The 20,661-nt window shown below is 36.4% G+C and overlaps 1 protein-coding gene across 1 annotated transcript in view; it reads right to left on the minus strand.

The window, feature by feature from the left end:
- LOC135129479 (acid sphingomyelinase-like phosphodiesterase 3b) overlaps positions 1–20,661 on the minus strand; it is a 266,257-nt gene that overhangs the window by 13,019 nt on the left and 232,577 nt on the right. The window contains exon 6 of the mRNA XM_064056628.1: positions 5,564–5,765. Coding sequence (XP_063912698.1) covers positions 5,564–5,765 — 202 coding nt within the window. The remainder of the gene's footprint in view (positions 1–5,563; positions 5,766–20,661) is intronic.

Genomic DNA, 20,661 nt, shown 5'->3' on the forward strand with positions numbered 1-20,661 from the left:
GTTCTCTAATGACCTCAGCTGCTGCCGCTAATACCGTATTGATGTATGGCCCGGGGACCTCCTTGCGTGTTTTATCATGAAGATTACGTCGAGAGAGACGGCTGCATACGTATTATTTTAACAACTTTGGAAATTTAAATCTTTGACACCACCACTCATTATCTAAGGGTTGTTGCCCCTTCTGTCGTTGTCTATCTATTGCTATTTTCTTCCAGTTCTCTTCCAGCTTCAGTCTGCTCACTGTTTCATTTACCGTCTCGGTCCAACGGGTTCTCGATCGTCCCCTACTGTTAGCGCCTTCCAACTTTCCCTGCACAACCTTCTTCACAGTCCTTTCATTACTGTCTATACGGGTCACACGACCCCTCAACAGAGTATTACTTTCCGTACAATCCCTTTTAACTCAGTTTCATCAGACTTATCTCTTAATTTAAGGTTATACCTTATGCGATATTATTAATTTGTCTAGTCATCCCCACCAACAATGTGATGACGTCCTTGCAGACGTTTTGAAGTTATTGTAAGCATTATTTTCATCTCAAAATTTTGTCGAATAAATCCTTTTCAAAATGTGCAACTATACTTGTAATTTATCATTGCATTCATATTTTTTAGATTTGCTTATACAAGGTGAGTTAAAAAAATTAATGAATGAGTCAATTTATTTAAGTTCCGTTAAGTTCAGTGGAAGTTCCGAGTACTCCACTACTAATCCGGACAGACGGCAGACAGACAGACAGACAGACGGAAACAGAAGACCTATTTCTTCGTACTCTAGGGTTAATGAAAGGTTGAAAAAACGTAAAAGTAGAGTCGATCGACGGTCCAAATAACTAAGAATTCAAAGTACCTCAATTTATTTCAATATTAGCGCTTTTTCGAAAAATCCAGTCAGCAGAATTGAAATTCACCATTTATACCCGCCCCAATCATGTTTTAAGTTTCTTGTTGTGAAATGAAGGCTACTTGTATAAAAAAAAGTAAATTACAAGCCCCGCCCACCCGCCCTATTCTTAGTTGTGATAAATTCTCATTCGAATGGATTTGTCTTTACAAAAATAAATATTGTAAGTATCTTGTCGTGAAATGAAGGCTATGTATATTAGGAAAAGGAGTCAAAATATAAGCCCCGCCCACCCGCCCCTCTCTCAATCGTGATAATTTTTTTTCCTTGTCAGGTCGATGGGCGAAGGTTAACTGGAAAATCGATTGTTTCCCTATAAAAATTGACCATTTTGAATGTGTTTTAAGGATCGTGTTATTGAAAGAAAACTATATATGTTTGGGAAAAAGCCCCACCCACCCCAAATCAACTGCAATGAACTTTCCATTCGTCGCCAGACCGAGGGGCGGAGTTTAATTGTAAAATCCATGTTTTTCTACAAAAATTTACCATTTATTTCGAAATTTGTGAAAAGAAGACTACGTAAATTAGCAAAGGAGGCAAAATATAAGCCCCGCCCACCCGCCCCCCTCTCAATGGTGATAATTTATTTTGTCCTTGTCAGGCCGTGGGGCGGAGCTTAACTGCAAAATCGATTATTTCCCGACAAAAAATGACCATTTTAAACGTGTTTTAAGGATCGTGTTATTGAAAGAAAACCATATATATTAGGGAAAAAAGCTCCACCCACCACAACTCAATTGCTATGAAGTTTTCATTTGTGGCCAGACCGAGGGGCGGAGTTTAATTGTAAAATCCAGGTTTTTCTACAAAAATTTACCATTTATTTCAAGTATCTTGTGAAAAGAAGACTACGTATATTAGCAAAGGAGGTAAAATATAAGCCCCGCCCACCCGCCCCCATCTCAATGGTGATAAATTATTTTTTCCTTGTCAGGCCGTGGGGCGGAGCTTAACTACAAAATCGATTATTTCCCGACAAAAAATGACCATTTTAAACGTGTTTTAAGGATCGTGTTATTGAAAGAAAACTATATATGTTAGGGAAAAAAGCTCCACCCACCACAACTCAATTGCGATGAAGTTTTTATTCGTCACCAGACCGAGGGGCGGAGTTTCATTGTAAAATCCATGTTTTTCTACAAAAATTTACCATTTATTTCAAGTATCTTGTGAAAAGAAGACTACGTATATTAGCAAAGGAGGCAAAATATAAGTCCCGCCCACTCGCCCGTTTTCACAATGGTGATAATTTTTATTCCTTGTCAGGCCGAAGGGCGGAGCTTAACTGCAAAATCGATTGTTTCCCTACAAAAATTGACAATTTTAAAGTCGTTTTGAGAAGCGTGTTATTGAAAGAAAACTATATTTTAGGAAAAAAAAGCCCCACCCACCCCAACTCAACTGCAATGAACTTTCCATTCGTCGCCAGACGAAGGGCCGAGTTTAATTGTAAAATCCATGTTTTTCTACAAAAATTTTCCATTTATTTCAAGTATCTTGTGAAAAGAAGACTACGTATACTAGCAAAGGAGGCAAAATATAAGCCCCGCCCACCCGCCCCCCTCTCAATGGTGATAATTCTTTTTCCTTGTCAGACCGAGGGGCGGAGCTTAACTGCAAAATCGATTATTTCCCGACAAAAATTGACCATTTTAAAGTTGTTTTAAGGAGCGTGTTATTGAAAGAAAACTATATTTTAGGAAAAAAGCCCCACCCATCCCAACTCAACTGCAATGAACTTTCCATTCGTCGCCAGACCGAGGGGCGGAGTTTAATTGTAAAATCCATGTTTTTCTGTAAAAATGTACCATTTATTTCAAGTATTTTGTGAAAAGAAGACTAGGTATATTAGCAAAAGAGGCAAAATATAAGCCCCGCCCACCCGCCCCCATCTCAATGGTGATAATTTATTTTTTCCTTGTCAGGCCGAGGGGCGGAGCTTAACTGCAAAATCAATTGTTTCCCTACAAAAATTGACCATTTTAAAGTCGTTTAAAGGAGTGTTATTAAAAAAAACTATATTTTAGGAAAAATAAGCCCCACCCACCCCAACTCAACTGCAATGAACTTTCCATTCGTCGCCAGACCGAGGGGCGAAGTTTAATTGTAAATCCATGTTTTTCTACAAAAATTTACAATTCATTTCAAGTATCTTGTGAAAAGAAGACTACGCACATTAGCAAAGGAGGCAAAATATAAGCCCCGCCCACCCGCCTCCCTCTCAATGGTGATAATTTATTTTTTCCTTGTCAAGCCGAGGGGCGGAGCTTAACTGCAAAATCGATTGTTTCCCTACAAAAATTGACCATTTTAAAGTCGTTTCAAGGAGCGTGTTATTGAAAGAAAACTATATTTTAGGAAAATAAGCCCCACCCACCCCAACTCAACTGCAATGAACTTTCCATTTGTCGCCAGACCGAGGGGCGGAGTTTAATTGTAATATCCATGTTTTTCTACAAAAAGTTACCATTTATTTCAAGTATCTTGTGAAAAGAAGACTAAGATTGATTTTGGTAAATGACTGAACAATATTAAGAGTAATCACCGGAATTAAGAGGGCCTATTGCTTTTTATAAAAGATTGTGAATGAAAAAGTTAAACTTAGCAACGCCCACCTACCCGTTCTCTAATTTTTTTCTTCAGAAATAAGAAATAAATGTTATAGAAAATTAGTAGGAGCACAAAAAAATACGCTTAAGGCTTTTTTTTTAACAGACTACCTTCTATTAATTCCTATTCTCACTATACAGAAGACATATAATTCAACCCGCTCACCCACCCCGTCTCCATTTCAGTGATTCATTTTGTGTAATCTCTCTCTAGTGGATCTCAATTGAAGAGAGACAGAATCGTAATAATGAGAACAGCGTATGTGAGCGGGACCAGTATTTCCTAAGATAAGATTGATTTTGGTAAATGACATATCTTCTAAGAAAATAGAGTAGGGTATAGCGAGTATTTGTTAAAATAAGATTGATTTTAGTAAATGACTGAAGAATATTAGGAGGAATCACTGGAATGAACAGGGGGTGGGTGGGCGGGCCTGTCTCTTGCTTATAAAAGATTCGCAATGAAAAAGTTAAACTTAGTTCCCATTCTCACCTTATGAAAGAACATATAATTTGCCCCGCCCACCCACCCGGACTCCCTTTCAGTGATTCATTTTGTCTAAAAAACTAGTAGTATAAATTCAACACGAAGTCATAAGCTACATGTGTAAGACTGTTATTTTATACAATTTAGAACCCTTTTAGTATGTACAATTTTGAAGCGACGTCATCACATTATTGGTGAGGATAATTAGACAAAATTTGGTGAGCGTGATATTCCTAATATAAATACAAAATTTGACAACAATCAGCCCAAAACTTTCGGAGAATTCACATATCTGTCTAATATAAATCCGGGGCGGCAGACAGACGGATAGGCGGACAGACAGACGGACATACGGACAGACAGACGAAACCGGGAGATCTATTTCTTTGTACTCTAGGGGTTATTAAAGGTCGAGGAAAGGTAAAAATAGAGAGTATTGTATAAAATGCATCAAAACTTACATCCACTTGCTTCTATATATGCGTGTCTTGGATATATACATATGATATGTTATTGCTGATAAAAGCCGGGCACAGAACCTGGAATCATGGCTGATTTAAACGTTTTGTTTACACCGTCGTCCTAGCCATTTCAGTCAATGGTACTGCGGTCCCGTTCTGACAGTGCTCGGCAGGAGTAACTCAAAATGTTCATGCTGCGCGAGATAGACGTAAAACACGTGTGATAAATATTCCTGAATAACCTTCTCGGTAATACGGACATTCGAAAACAACTAAACACCGCCTATATTAATAATATTCGGGCACATAACGCAAAGGTTGACAAAAATCGCCACATATTCCTCTGGTCTAAAGATAAGATTGTCAACCGGTAACAATTCGACACACTTAATTACGATTAAAGGCTTTCCTATTTCAAATGTGTGAATGATACTGTTTTGTCACTTCCCATTTGACCTCACGAGTCGATTTTTCGACAATTTATTTGTTGTCGTACTAAACACTCTAAGATTCTTTCTATTGCTTGCTTATAACAGATTCTGTATGAAAAAGTTAAACTTAGCCCCGCCCACCCACCCGTTTGGTAGTTTCGGATATTGTACCTAATAAAAGCGTTAACATAGTTATCACAGACAGACGACAGGCGATAGACACACGGAAACTGGAGATCTAAAAAAGTTGAGACTCCTGACGAGATTTGTTTTGAAGTTGTTTTGAAATTGACTTTTATTTTCAAATTATCAAAACCACACAACTAAGGCCAGGATTACACGTTGACTTTTTACTGAGTGCGGCGAAACTGGCTGAAGATATCACTGTTTTCAATCTGAGCGTTCACACATACTCGGTGAAAACGCCGCATTATGCTGCAGTTTGGCTAGATCGCCGGAAGGAAGAATAGCTGAGACAACATATTTGATTAAATGTAGACCATCACACAGCGTTTTTGTTGTTTTGGCGGACGCATTTATTGTGTAATAAAAATACGTAATAACCAGAGGCCGGTCAAAGCGGAGCAATCCACACAGTGCATGCCTTGCACTGCAAACATTAAGCCCGAGAGTTTACGTTGGCGATATTATTATTGAGTGCTGGTTACCTCTTTCCCCGTAGATGACCCTGAAGGTGTCCGAGTGCAGGTGTCCGAAAAACTGTCCGACGATGATGTCGGCGAACTTCCGCACCAGCTCCAGGTACTTTCTGTTATGGTAATCTGTGTAGACCAAATGGGCCGCGTGAGCCTGCGGGAATCCCCTCTGGCGTTCGTGAGATCCCGGAGGCATGTGACCGACGAGGTACACCTGCAACAAGCGTAAAATTTAAATGGACGTGTCTTCTGCCTTGACAGGATAATGTCGTTGTGTAGTAGGTCGGAAAATTTCACCACTTAGACTATCCGAGGTTAAATTATTTGGGAGAAATCTGCTCCGTCGAGATCTGCACTTACCCGAAATTCGCATTTGCTTTCTTTTTAATGTAGGACGAACGAGCTGAATAAAATATGATTTTGCTCTTTTGAAGCGGACGATCGAAGCTGCTTGATAGGCAAGAGGCGGTGCGAGGCGGCCGCATGTCACGCGTCGGATTCTCGTTACTAGAAGAATTCTAGACGACTTGAAAAGTATTATTATTCGCTAGACGCGAATGAGCGAAGGATAACGGATGAGGCAATTGAATGCGTGGGTTGTTTTCGTCCCACTTCCAGGAATAATTGAACTCAGTAATGATAAACTATTAATTGGCGAACAATGAACTGTTGTCGGGAGACAATATTAAACATTGCGTCCCATTTCATTGACGGCGGTTGTTTTCATCAAATAGATTCATAAATGTGAAACGGAAGCCAATATCTATTGGTGTGGACGGCTATCACATTATGTTTGTGCTTTGCTCAGTCCAGGATCAATATGGACGGGCCACAAAGGACCTGTTCGTTGCACAGCTTGTGATTACTGGATCCCAGCCAAGCGAGAAAAAGTGCTAATCACCACATCTCATAAAAGAAATCACCATCCGAAATCTCGGACCGGAAACAGCAGCCAAGGATTTTTCTCCGAAGCCTTCCAACTTTAGCAAGTGATAAGTGGATTTGTTGGTAAAAAACTGCGACAATGTAATAGATATTTTTAATGCAGCAGCTGATACTTGGCAAAGGGAACATAAAAAAAACACAAAGCAACTGGGCAAACGTGAAGTAAAAAATCTAAAATTCCCAAAACAATTTTATTATGTTTTCGACAGAAATATTTTTTGGTAGAGAGGCTCAAAATGCTCTGGACATTATAGTTAATAGTCAATACTTCTAATACTTAATTTTAAATAACTTCATGCGATCCATTAATCATGCAATGATGTATATGGTATAACGTACGCAAATAGATCAGTAATGAGATCATATTATGATACTATCACTTTTATCTTACCACTATCACGATTACTATAATCGCTAATACGACGTTGTGTGCCACAGGTCAAACAGTTATTAAGTGAAACTTGATTTATTGTTTGTGTGATTTTCGGTTTTCATGTTTGTACTTACCGTTTCTTGTTAATAGTAGAAGTGAGAATTAAAATGTCATGAAATAAAGGCGATTTTGATTGAACTAATTTTGAATTAACCAATAATTTAACTGTTAGACTGTCTAGTTAGCTACGTCCTTTGCGGGAATGGAAGTAAGCTTCAGGGACGTGAGAAGACGCCCTTCGCGCCGCTGTCGCTACGCGTCTTCACGCCACCTAGTTTGTTCGCAAAAGCATGCACCTCCCAAGTGGGTAACGCTAATCCACAACTTCGTAATTACACAGAATTACAATGTTGTGTCCTTTGGGTCCAGCAACCATTTTTTAGTCATTGTACAAATTGTCTATTGTCTTGGAATTTAAGATGTAATGGTATCATACGAAAAAAGCAGACACGCAGCCGTTATTACACCCAAACGCAACAAACGTTCCCGTAGTTTCAACAATTGAAACGAAGTTGAAGATAATTAGTATCGTTTGGAAACTTAAGAGGATATTTTCATTAAGAATAAAGTAATTAATTAGTGAAGCTCAGCGGTAAAAAGCAAACAAAACCCCATCCTCGAGTTTTAATAACAGAAAAGGAAATTGGACGAATTAAGGGTGCTCACTTTAATTATAAAAGGTGCTTTGGACTATTCCAATCGCTGTAAAAGAACAAAAACCTGTGCGCATTCGTCTACAAAGTACGGTCATTACATACCGCCATCCAGATGAGTTATAGTAAAAACCATACAACATTGACTATGTTTAAAATGGGCGATAAAAGCGCAAATAAATAAACCGAAAACAGGCACTTGAGGTTGATGCCTATTTTCGGTGGGGCAATAAATAACAGCAGGAAACGCATAACAATAGACATTAGACGTAAGCACAGGATACACAGCCAATAATTCAGCGTCGTTATTGTCGTGTCATTTTTTCGCCCTCTTTTCTCTGCGTGTAAATGCAGCGCCCTGCTAAGCTAAATCCATTATGGCTTGTGCAAGCGGTATGAAGCCGAAAAATGGAGCGAAAATAAGATGACGGCGGTATTTGTTGCGTGCAATTCGCTGGAATACATTCCGGTATTGTTATGGCCGAGTTCGAATTCGAATTTTATTAGTTTAGCGATGCGTAGGGGAGGAATGACGGTAAATTTTCAAATGATACAGATATTCGAGTGGAAAATATGTATCAAGTTTACATTTAGTGAACGCGGGCGGCAATGACTGACGTGTGTCGATTACCATATCAATCAAACGTATGATATTACATTTATATCCGCGTATGTCATGTTAATTCAACTTTTGAGTTAATGTTGTATTTTCAAAAATTATATGTTACAATATTATAATTTTATTAATATCAAAGTGAACATGAATTAGTTTGGTAAGGTCCAAAAACTGAGAGGCGGCACGTGCTCAAAACCTACTTCGACCCTATAATCGTTTATAGAAACCCTGCAAAATTAGATAGAGATAATTACAGCAGTGAATACAACATTTCAGAGAAAGCAATTCCTCAATTTGTACTTATTATATTCTCTTTGAAATTTACTTCGAAGTATGATTACAAAACATTAGCACGTTTATATCGTTATTGAAAATAAACTCATTCACTTTATTGTATACTAAATAATATTTAATTACGTAAAAAAGTAAATATCACGATCGTCGGACTAACACAAATATTAAATTATACTGAAATAACATTTTAGTAACAAACTAAAGAGAAAACCTTTTGTTATTAACACAGTGTTTAAAACCAATATTCAATTATGTCCAACTCGCTTGGACTTTAAAATAGCAAAATTTAAAGTAACTGATATCATATTGACAAAACACAAAATTGTTGTTGAATGAAATTTAAATTTTGATTTTAGGCGGAAATGTGAAATAAAATGGGATTTTTGAGCTTTTCAGTTCCACATAGAGTGTGTTTTTTTAATCATTCATAAGGTGGATTTATAAACTTGATGTTGAAGTTCTGTTGTAGTTGCTATTTCCGCTGACGTTGCTTTTAGAGCTGGAAATTCTCACTTATAAACTTCCTTGATAGTAACTTTGATGTTTCTTGTTATCGAAATAAGTCTACTCATATTAAGAAAGAAAGGCAAAATGTAGCCCCGCCCACCCGCCCTATCTCAATTGTGATGATTGTTTTTTATTCGTCGTGAGCTAAGAAGGCGGAGCTTAACTGCAAAATCCTTATTTTTCAACGAGAAATTAAAAACATATTTTTGAGTAACGTGTTGTTCAAAAAAATACTGTCTATATGAAGAAACAAATTAAGCCAATTCTCAATTGTGACAAATTTTTCATTCGTTGTCAGATCGAGGGGCGGCACTTAATTGCAAGTTCCATATTTGTCTAGAAGGTTTTACCATTTAAACATGTTTTAAGTTTCTTGTTCTGAAAAGATGACTACGTATATGAAGAGAACCGACAAAATATAAGCCCCGCCCACCCGCCCTATCTCAATTGTGATGATTTTTTTTAATCGCCGAGAGCCGAGGGAGCAAAATTTAACTGCAAAATCCTTAGTATTTCTCTACAAGAAATTACCATGTAAGACATGTTTTTGAGTATCGTGTTAAAAAAAATACTATGTACACATATTAAGAAAAGATTAAAACCAAAGATTAAGTCCCACCCATACCTGCCCTGATCTAAATAGTAATGAAGTTTTCAATCGTTAGCAGATCAAGGGGCGGAGCCTAATAGCAAAGGACCCGGGTGGGTTAGGTAGCTTCGTGCTTGCCTACTACACCTTGGGTCGTGGGTTCGATTCCCGCCTGGCTCTGGGTGTTGTGTATGTCCCCCGTTCCCCTGTAATTGGGCCACCGGGCCTGTAGGGGAACGTAATTCAATAAAATAAAATAAAAATAAAATAAAATCCATATTTCCTTACAAAAATGTACCATTTTAAACGTGTTTTAAGTTCCTAAAAATGGAGATGGGGTGGGTGGGCGGGGTTTATATTTTGCGTTTTTTTCCTAATATAAATTGTATTCTTTCAACAACACGATACTCAAAAACATGTTTTTAATTTCTTGTAAAGAAATAAGTATTTTGCAGATGAACCTAGCCCATCTGGTTCACGACGAATAACAAAAATCATCACTATTGAGATAGGGTGGGTGGGTGGGCTTACTTTTTGGCTTTTTGTTTGAATATGTATAGACTTTTTTCACAACATAAAACTTAAAACATATTTAAAGTGGAAAATTTGTATAAAGAACTATCGATTTTGCAATTAGGCTCCACCCCGTAATTGCAAAATCCATATTGCCCTGTGAAATGTACCATTTTAACCGTGTTCTCAGTTTCTTGTTGTGAAAAATGGCTATATATATTCAGAAAAAAACGCCAAAATATAAGCCCCGCCCAGCGCCCTATCTCAATTCTGATGATTTTTTGTATTCGTTGTAAACCGAGAGGTGGAGCTTAATTGTAAAATCCTTATTTTTCTATGAGAAATTACCATGTGAAATATGTTTTTAAGTAATCGTGCTATACAAAGAAAACTGAAGGTATTAATTAAAAAAGAAAACCAAAAGAGAAGCTCCACCAATCCGTCTCGATCTCAATCGTGATGAATTTTTCATTCGTTGTTAGACCAAGGGGCGGAACGTAATTGCAAAAGCGATATTTCACTGTACAAATTCACCATTTTAAACATGTTCTAAGTCTCTTGTTGTAAAAAGTTGGCCACGTATATTAAGAAAAAAAAGGCAAAATATAAGCCCCGCCCACCCACCCTGTCTCAATTCTGATGATTTTTTTTATTCGTCATGAGCTAAGCTTAACTACTTAAGAAAAAATTAAAACCAAAGATTAAGCCCCACCCATACTTGCCCTGATCTAAATATGTAGTAATCAAGTTTTCATTCGTTACTAGATCTAGGGGCGGAGCCTATTTGCAAAATCCACATTTCGGTACAAAAATTTACCATTTTAAACGTGTTAAAGTTTCTAAAAAAAAATCATCACAATTGAGACAGGGTGGGTGGGTGGGGTTTTATATTTTTCTTTTTTTTATTAATATGCATAGTATTATTTAAACAACACGATACTCAAAAACATGGTTTGAATTTCTTAAAAAAAAAATATTTTGCAGTTAAGCTTCGCCTCCCTGGTTCAGGGCGAATAAAAAAAAACATTACAATGGAGACAGGGTGGGTGGGCGGGTTTATATTTTCCTTTTTGTGTTAATATCTGTAGACATGTTCATAATATTAAACTTAAAACATGTTTAACATGGAAAATTTGTTTAAGGAAGTATAGATTTTGCAATTACCACTTTAAACATGTTTTCAGTTTCTTGTTATGGAGAAAAAACAATATATATTAAGAACAAAAAAAATGCAAAACATAAGCCCCACCCACCCGCCCTATCTCAATTGTGACGCTTTTTCTTTGTTTGTCGTTAATCAAGAGGGGCGGAGCTTAATTGCAGGATCCGTATATTTCTAAAAGAATTACCACCTGAAACATGTTCTTCAGTGATGGCTTTTTGAGTATCGTATTATTCAAAGAATACTAGTATATTAAGAGAAATTAAAGCCAACGATTAAGCCCCACCCACACCTGCTCTGATCTAAATAGTAATGAAGTTTTCATTCGTTCGCAGACCTAGGGGCGGAGCCTAATTTAAAAATCCATATTTCGGTAGAAAAATTTACCACTTTAAACGTGTGTTAAGTTTGTAAGAATAAAAACAATCATTACAATTGAGATGGGGTGGGTGGGCGGGGATTTTGCCTTTTTTTATTAATATACATAGTATTATTTAAATAACACGATACTCAAAAACATTTTTTTAATTTCTTGTAAAAAAATATTTTGCAGTTAAGCTTCGCCTCCCTGGTTCAGGGCGAATAAAAAAAATCATTACAATGGAGACAGGGTGGCCGGGGGGGCTTACATTTTCTTTATGTTTTAATATATCTGCAGACGTCTTCATAATACTAAACTTAAAACATGTTTAAAATGGAAAATTTGTTTAAGGAAGTATCGATTTTGCAATTACCATTTTAAACATGTTTTTAGTTTCTTCTTATGAAGAAAAACAAAATATATTAAAAAAAAAAATGCAAAACATAAGCCCCACCCACCCACCCAACCTATCTCAAATGTGACGCTTTTTCTTTGTTTGTCGTTAATCAAGGGGGGCGGAGCTTAATTGCAGAATCCGTATTTTTCTAAAAGATTTACCACATGAAACATGTTCTTCAGTGATGGGTTTCTGATCATCGTGTTATTTAAAGAATACTGTGTGTATTAAGAAAAATTAAAACTACAGATTAAGCCCCACCCATACCTGCCCTGATCTAAATATGTAGTAATCATGTTTTCATTCGTTACTAGATCTAGAGGCGGAGCCTATTTGCAAAATCCCCATTTCGGTACAAAAATTTACCATTTTAAACGTGTTAAAGTTTCTAGACAAAAAATTATCACAATTGAGATAGGGTGGGTGGGTGGGGTTTTATATTTTTCCTTTTTTTATTAATATACATAGTGTTATTTAAACAACACGATACTCACAAACATGTTTTTAATTTCTTAAAAAAAAAATATTTTGCAGATAAGCTTCGCCTCCCTGGTTCAGGGCGAATAAAAAAAATCATTACAATGGAGACAGGGTGGGTGGGGGGGCTTATATTTTCCTTTTTGTTTTAATATCTGTAGACGTGTTCATAATATTAAACTTAAAACATGTTTAACATGGAAAATTTGTTTAAGGAAGTATCGATTTTGCAATTACCATGTTAAACATGTTTTCAGTTTCTTGTTATGGAGAAAAAACAATATATATTAAGAAAAAAAAAATGCAAAACATAAGCCCCACCCACCCGCCCTATCTCAGTTGTGACGCTTTTTCTTTGTTTGTCGTTAATCAAGAGGGGCGAAGCTTAACTGCAGAATCCGTATTTTTCTAAAAGAATTACCACCTGAAACATGTTCTTCAGTGATGGGTTTTTGAGTATCGTATTATTCAAAGAATACTATGTATATTAAGAGAAATTAAAGCCAACGATTAAGCCCCACCCACACCTGCTCTGATCTAAATAGTAATGAAGTTTTCATTCGTTCGCAGACCTAGGGGCGGAGCCTAATTTAAAAATCCAAATTTCGGTAGAAAAATTTACCATTTTAAACGTGTGTTAAGTTTGTAAGAATAAAAAAAATAAATAGTATTCTTTCAACAATACGATACTCAAAAACATGTTTTTAATTTCTTGTAAAGCGATAAGTAATTTGCAGTTAAGCTTCGCCCTCTTGGTTCACGGCGAATAAAAAAAAAACATCACAATAGAGATAGGGTGGGTGGGGGGGCTTACATTTTGCCTCTCTTTCTTAATATGTGTAGACTTATTTTGACAACAAGAAACTTAAAACTGTAACGGGAACTTCAACGACAACATGCTTCCGACAACTTCTTTCAATTTTCAGCACATAAAATAATGATAATATTTTTTTGATGTTTGCACAATTTGACATTTAATCCTAATTTCAGTAACTGATTGAAAATGATAAACAAACACCGAATTTATGCGGCGTTTTAACCTTTCAAGCAGATTTTTAACAGAATTTCCAGTTTAATTGTATGAAAATGCCACTTTATGCCTGCTTCTTTTCCATCAAACTGCGCGATGAATATTCTTCCCTTGCCTAATTCTAATTCATCCCTGTATAATTCCATTTTCATCCCGACTATTAAATTAGTCTCATTTCAACGTCAATCCAAAAACATTTAATTAAATCCGTCTAGTGAATTTGGAATATTCCATCTAAAATGAAATTTTCCGTGTCGAACAGAAAACTTCCACTAACACCTAAACTCGGACCCGAGAAAGAAACCAAAACGATAGACGACAGTAAACGGCGAGCTCATTTCGCGCCCAGACAAAGAGGAACGACTGCTCCTTGGATGACGTTTTTTCTTTTTAAAATTCTCGGGGAATAACATAAAACGGATGACTTAATTAGAGCGATCGTGCTTCCATTACGGGCAGAAAATACACGGTGTGGAAGTACTAATAACAGGAAGCATTAACGCATTATCGCCGAATTAAGCGGAAGCGGGTGTCGTTCCAGCTTTTTCGCCACAGACACATTTTGCATATATGTAAATGGCGCTCTGAATATGCAATCGCCGTATCCAGACAAAAACCTTAAGCTGCGACCACATTTTAAGATTTTTAAGCGGGGATTTTTGCTTGCTGTGGTGGCGTTGTTTACTAGTGCAAAAAGAAATTTACTTAGTGTCGGCGCCACTTATTCAAGCTTTTCTTACAAATCGGATAAACATTTTGAAAGTTTAGTTGTTTTTCCGTTTTTGGTGGTGACTGATGAATGTACTCATTATGAAGTGGGGTGTCAAAACTGCGAGGTAGGCGCTGGTTTCTGGAAGAAGGCGCTGATCGTTTTAGATGTTCCATCACCATAAAGACTCTTCCATAGTTATTTTTATGTCAGTTCGTGTAGGACATAAGAGGGATTTGTCTGGATTTGGTGAATGTCCAATTTGTCATTCCAAGGGCCTTCACTATGAATTCCTTGGCAAGGATTTCGGTTCGCGTTACCGAACGCTTTACTCAAACTTAAACTCTCCACTTCAGTCTTAAAGGGAATGTTCCGTCTAGATAAGTTCTGGATTTAAAGTGGCCGGGAATGCGATTTTTCGCTGTTGGAGCGTTGTTTCGAGAAGATTTGCGGATTTTTGCGAAGGGGTTGCCCTAAACGCGCTGATTATAGCACTAGAAAGCTTTCAATCAATTTATTTGGAAGCGTATTAGATAAATGCCGTTCCAAGTTTGAAGGACGAGATTTCTCTCAAGGGGATCGCCCGGAACATGTGTGCGAGAAAGAAGTTAAGCTTCAAAGTTCTGATTCCACTTTGAGCATATTCACGTTTGTATGTATCATACGTCTTAAGTAGTTAGACACTAGACGTGTTTGGCAATTTCGTTGTTGGTTGAAAAATATGATGATTCCACTGGTGTTATTTTTCCCTTAGTGCCGCAGCGGATGCCCTTCGAAATCGTGTAATTCGAGCTTAGATGTGTTTATCCTGACAAAGGAACAAATGGCTCCTATCGGTATCCGATATTGAACAAAGGATATTGTCGTGATGTTGCATCTATCAGAACGGAGGCTCGAATTTCTCTTCAAGAACTTGGATCAAAGCCGGAGAGGTTGTTTGTTCAAGGGAGAATTTCGCTTAAAACGGATATTCGAACGTTGCGTAATGTAGACATGTCGCGAATTTCTCTCCGGATCTAACCACACTGTGAAAAATATCGAAAAGTTCCTGTGTCTCCAGGCGCTAATATCTTTTACTGTAGAAGTTTGATAGCTGCTGTGCGGATTCGGATTCTATTTGCTTATGTAGGGATCGACAAAGGAAATTTTCCGCGATGAAAAGCATTGCCACGAAGACAATAAAAATTATAGATTAATAAAAGCAAAACACGCTGCATAAATCACTCCAGCTTTCTCCAGATATCGAGATTAGAGCACGAGCGGGGTGAAACGTTAATATATTAGAGTAATAAATTTCGAGTAATAAGGTTTTCTTTTTTATCAGATGTACATAATGTTGCATTTGAATTAAGGACACGGGGGACGCCAGACTCTGCTAAAAAAATAAAAAATAAGTAACAAAAAATACGAATTCCTGGGTGTAAATTTCGTCCAGTGCGATCTTTTTCCAGTTTAAATTCCACTTTTGTTCCAAACGTACAATAACCATTTGCCAAGCAAGTTTACTGCCACGTTTCGTTGTCACGACACATAAAGCGAATCTTGGCCATGTTAATAATGATCAGGTCACCGCCGCCATTTGTAGTAAATAGTGCCGTAAAGGCGTCGTAACTTTACAATGTGACTAATAAAGCGTTCCGTAAATAACGAGATTCTGTACGGCTGGAATTTATTTTTAAGAGGCATTCCGAGATAGCCGCAGCCAAGTGGTCAGTCATCGGAGATTTATTCACGTTTTTATGGCTGCTGTGGCGCTTTTAATAAAATTCTTTCAATTTGGTTTTGTTTGCGGGAATTCGGGCGATGAACACGCATTAGGTTGTCAAGGGCGATAATGTTCGGACTGAAGGGTATTGCGAAAGTTTCCAACACGATATATCGCCTTCTGCTCCTTGTAAATATCGTAGAATACCTCCGTCAACTTCTTTAGTAGCCATTATTTCGACTTTTCCTTCTGCGACCGACCGTAACTTTGCTTTAGCACTGTTATAAGTTTCGCTAAGAATGCAGGGTTGCGGACATAAATTCTAGTTATGTTTACAATGTTATTGGCACTATTAAAATGAAATTACTTACTTATGTCGGAATAAATTTTTTCCGAGAGTCGCGAAACCGAGTTTCATACTATTACGAAATTTGTTTACATTAACCGAGTTTAACGAGATACTTTTTCTGGCTTCTTGAATTTTCATTTTACTGTTGATGTAATTACTCTAAGTTGAAACTCCGCAAGAAAAACGTAAAAATGTAATTTTTATCGCTTCGGCACTGATGAGAAATGTTCAAGATAACGAACTTAGCTCGAAGTTCTAACTAAGCGCTTTGCTATATAAGCAAAACCAACAATGTTCGCGTGAATTCCTCCAAATTAACCACAACATCAAATTCTCATTTTGCGGCCGTACGTCAAGTAGTTTAATATTCTTGTCAAGTTTTTTAATTAAATGAAATTCTGGGCGGACGTGCCGGTTTAAAAATAAATTAATATTTTAGCAATTAGAGGGATTAAGACGACACGACGTTTGTGCGGAAAGCCGATATAAATTACTTTGTATTGTTTTGTGAAAAGGGAGACAAAGTGGCAACGGAGAAGCGACAATTTATACATGGAATGAAAAATTAACACTCATACCGCAGTCGGTGAACAGATAAACAATCACTAAAGCTCGGAATTATTAGCAGAAAAAACATGTAAATATGCGCATATACATATATGCAGAGAAATTCGTTATTATAGGCAAGAAAAATTACTTTTTTACTTTTGTTACAACACTTATAACTTAAATAATACATATTTGGACTTGAACTACACATTTACAAATTTAAATTAACTATGTACTCGTATTTAAAGGGGTTGTAGAAGAAAAGCGGCGGTTTTAAGTTGACTGCGAAAAAATTTACCATTTTAGACATGTTTTAAGTTTCTTGTTGTCGAAATAAGTCTACACAAATTAAGAAAAAAAAGGCAAAATATAAGCCCCGCCCACCCGCCCTTTCCCAATTCAGATGTTTCTTTATTAGTCGTAAGCCGAGGGGTGGAGCTTAATCGTAAAATCCTTATTTTTCTACAAGAAATGCGAAAAATGTTCTTAAGTAATCGTGTTATACAAAGAGAACTAAATATATTAATTAATTAAAAAAAAAAAAAACAAAAGAGAAGCCTCACCCATCCGTTTCGATCTCAATGGTAATTCCAAAATCCATATTTCCCTATACAAACTTACCATTTTAAACATGTTTTAAATTTCTTGTTGTAAAAAGAAATCTACACATATTAAAACAAAAAGGCTAAATGTAAGACCGCCCACCCGCCCTATCTCAATTGTAATGATTTTTTTATTAGCCGTGAACCAAAGGGATGGAGCTGCTTATTTCTTTACAAAAAATTAAAAATATGTTTTTCAGTATCGTGTTGTTCGAAGAACACTAGGTATTTTAAGAAAAAAAGGCAAAATATAAACCCCGCCCTCCCACCCCATCTCAATTGTAATGATTTTTCTTATTCTTACAAACTTAGCACATGTTTAAAATGGTATTTTTTTTAACGAAATATGGATTTTTAAATTAGGCTCCGCCCCTAGGTCTGCGAACGAATGAAAACTTCATTACTATTTAGATCAGGGCAGGAATGGGTGGGCCTTAATTTTTGGCTTCAATTTTTCTTAATATACATAGTATTCTTTGAATAACACGATACTCAAAAACGTATCACTGAAGAACATGTTTCACGTGGTAATTCTTTTAGAAAAATGCGAATTCTGCAGTTAAGCTCCGCCCCCCTTGAGTAACGATAAACAAAGAAAACGCGTCACAATTGAGACAGGGCGGGTGGGTGGGGCTTATGTTTTGCATTGTTTTTTTCTTAATATATGTTGTTTTTTCTCCATAACAATAAACTGAAAACATGTTTAAAACCGTAATTGCAAAATCAATACTTCCTTAAACAAATTTTCCACTTTAAACATGTTTTAAGTTTAATATTATGAAGACGTCTACAGATATTAAAACAAAAAGGAAAATGTAGGCCCGCCCACCCACCTCATCTCCATTGTAATGATTTTTTTTAATAGCCTTGAACCAGGGAGGCGAAACTTTACTGCAAAATATTTTTTTTACAAGAAATTAAAAACATGTTTTTGAGTATCGTGTTGTTCAAATAATACTAAAAATGGAAAAATACAAAAACTCACCCACCCACCCTATCTCAATTTAAAATGGTAAATTTTTGTACCGAAATGTGGATTTTGCAATTAGGCTCCGCCCCTAGGTCTAGTAACGAATGAAAACTTGATTACTACATATTTAGATCAGGGCAGGCATGGGTGGGGCTTAATCTTTGGTTTCAATTTTTTCTTAAGTAGTTAAGCTTGGCTCACGACGAATAAAAAAAATCATCAGAATTGAGACAGGGTGGGTGGGCGGGGCTTATATTTTGCCTTTTTTTCTTAATATACGTGGCCAATTTTTCACAACAAGAGACTTAAAACATGTTTAAAATGGTAAATTTGTATAGCGAAATATCGCTTTTGCAATTACGCTCCGCCCCTCGGTCTAACAACGAATGAAAAATTCATCACGATTGAGATCGCGACAGGTGGGTGGAGTTTCTCTTTTGGTTTTCTATTTTAATTAATACATTTAGTTTTCTTTGTATAACACGATTATTTAAAAACATATTTCACATGGTAATTTTTCCTAAAAAAATAAAGATTTTACAATTAAGCTCTACCTCTCGGCTTACGACGAATACAAAAAATCATCAGAATTGAGACACCCCATCTCAATTGTAATGATTTTTTTTTATTCTTACAAATGTAACACACGTTTAAAATGGTAAACTTTTCTAATAAATTATGGATTTTTAAATTAGGCTCCGCCCCTAGGTCTGCGAACGAATGAAAACTTCATTACTATTTAGATCAGGGCAGGAATGGGTGGGTCTTAATTTTTGGCTTCAATTTTTCTTAATATACATAGTATTCTTTGAATAACACGATACTCAAAAACCCATCACTGAAGAACATGTTTCAGGTGGTAATTCTATTTGAAAAATACGGATTCTGCAGTTAAGCTCCGCCCTCCTTGATTAACGACATACAAAGACAAAGCGTCACAATTGAGACAGGGCGGGTGGGTGGGGCTTATGTTTTGCATTGTTTTTTTCTTAATATATGTTCTTTTTTCTCCATAACAATAAACTGAAAACATGTTTAAAATGGTAATTGCAAAATCGATACTTTCTTAAACAAATTTTCCATTTTAAACATGTTTTAAGTTTAATATTATGAAGACGTCTACAGATATTAGAACTAAAAGGAAAATGTAAGCCCGCCCACCCACCCTATCTCCATTGTAATGATTTTTTTTATTCGCCCTGAACCAGGGAGGCGAAGCTTAATTGCAAAATGTTTTTTTACAAGAAATTAAAAACATGTTTTTGAGTATCGTATTTTGCAATTAGGCTCCGCCCCTAGGTCTAGTAACGCATGAAAATTTGATTACTACATATTTAGATCAGGGCTGGTAGGCGGGCCTTATATTTTGCCCTTTTTTTCTTAATATACGTGGCCAACTTTTCACAACAAGAGGCTTAGAACATGTTTAAAATTTTTAAGTTTCATGTTATGAAAAGAAGTCTACCCATATTAAAACAAAAAGCCAAAAAGTAATCCCGCCCACCCACCCTATCTCAATTGTGATGATTTTTTTATTCGTCGTGAACTAGAGGGGCTAAGCGCAACTGCAAAATACTTATTTCTTTACAAAAAATTAAAAACGTGTTTTTGAGTATCGCGTTGCCCAAAGAAAACTATCTATATTAAGGAAAAAAGATAAAATATAAACCCTGCCCACCCACCTCATCCCAATTGTGATGGACTTTTTAATTCTTAAAACTTAAAACACGTTTAAAATGGTACATTTTTGTAAGGAAATGTGGATTTTGCAATTAGGCTCCGCCCCTTGATCTGCCAACGAATGAAAACTTCATTACTATTTAGATCAGGGCAGGTATGGGTGGGATTTAATCTTTGGTTTTAATCTTTTCTTAATATGTGTACATAGTATTTTTTTTTAACACGATACTCAAAAACATGTCTTAGATGGTAATTTCTTATATAGTAATAATAAGGATTTTGCAGTTAAATTTTGCTCCCTCTGCTCTCGACGATTAAAAAAAGTCATTACAATTGAGATAGGGTGGGTGGGCGGGGCTTATATTTTGCCTTTTTTCTTCTTAATATGTGTAGTCATCTTTTCACAACAAAAAACTGAAAACATGTTTAAAATGGTAAATTTGTATAGGAAAATATCTATTTTGCAATAGGGTATTCCACGCAAAGCTAAAGTAGATGTCGCCACCACCGAAAGGACACGAATTTGTAACCAAAGGTTTGCGACAGCCAAATTGACATTTGTGTTTTGT

The sequence above is a fragment of the Zophobas morio genome, unplaced genomic scaffold, assembly GCF_036711695.1.
Source record: "Zophobas morio isolate AGI-343-1 ecotype UQ-CSIRO unplaced genomic scaffold, CSIRO_AGI_Zmor_V1 ptg000016l, whole genome shotgun sequence".
In the NCBI taxonomy this organism is placed as follows: domain Eukaryota; kingdom Metazoa; phylum Arthropoda; class Insecta; order Coleoptera; family Tenebrionidae; genus Zophobas; species Zophobas morio.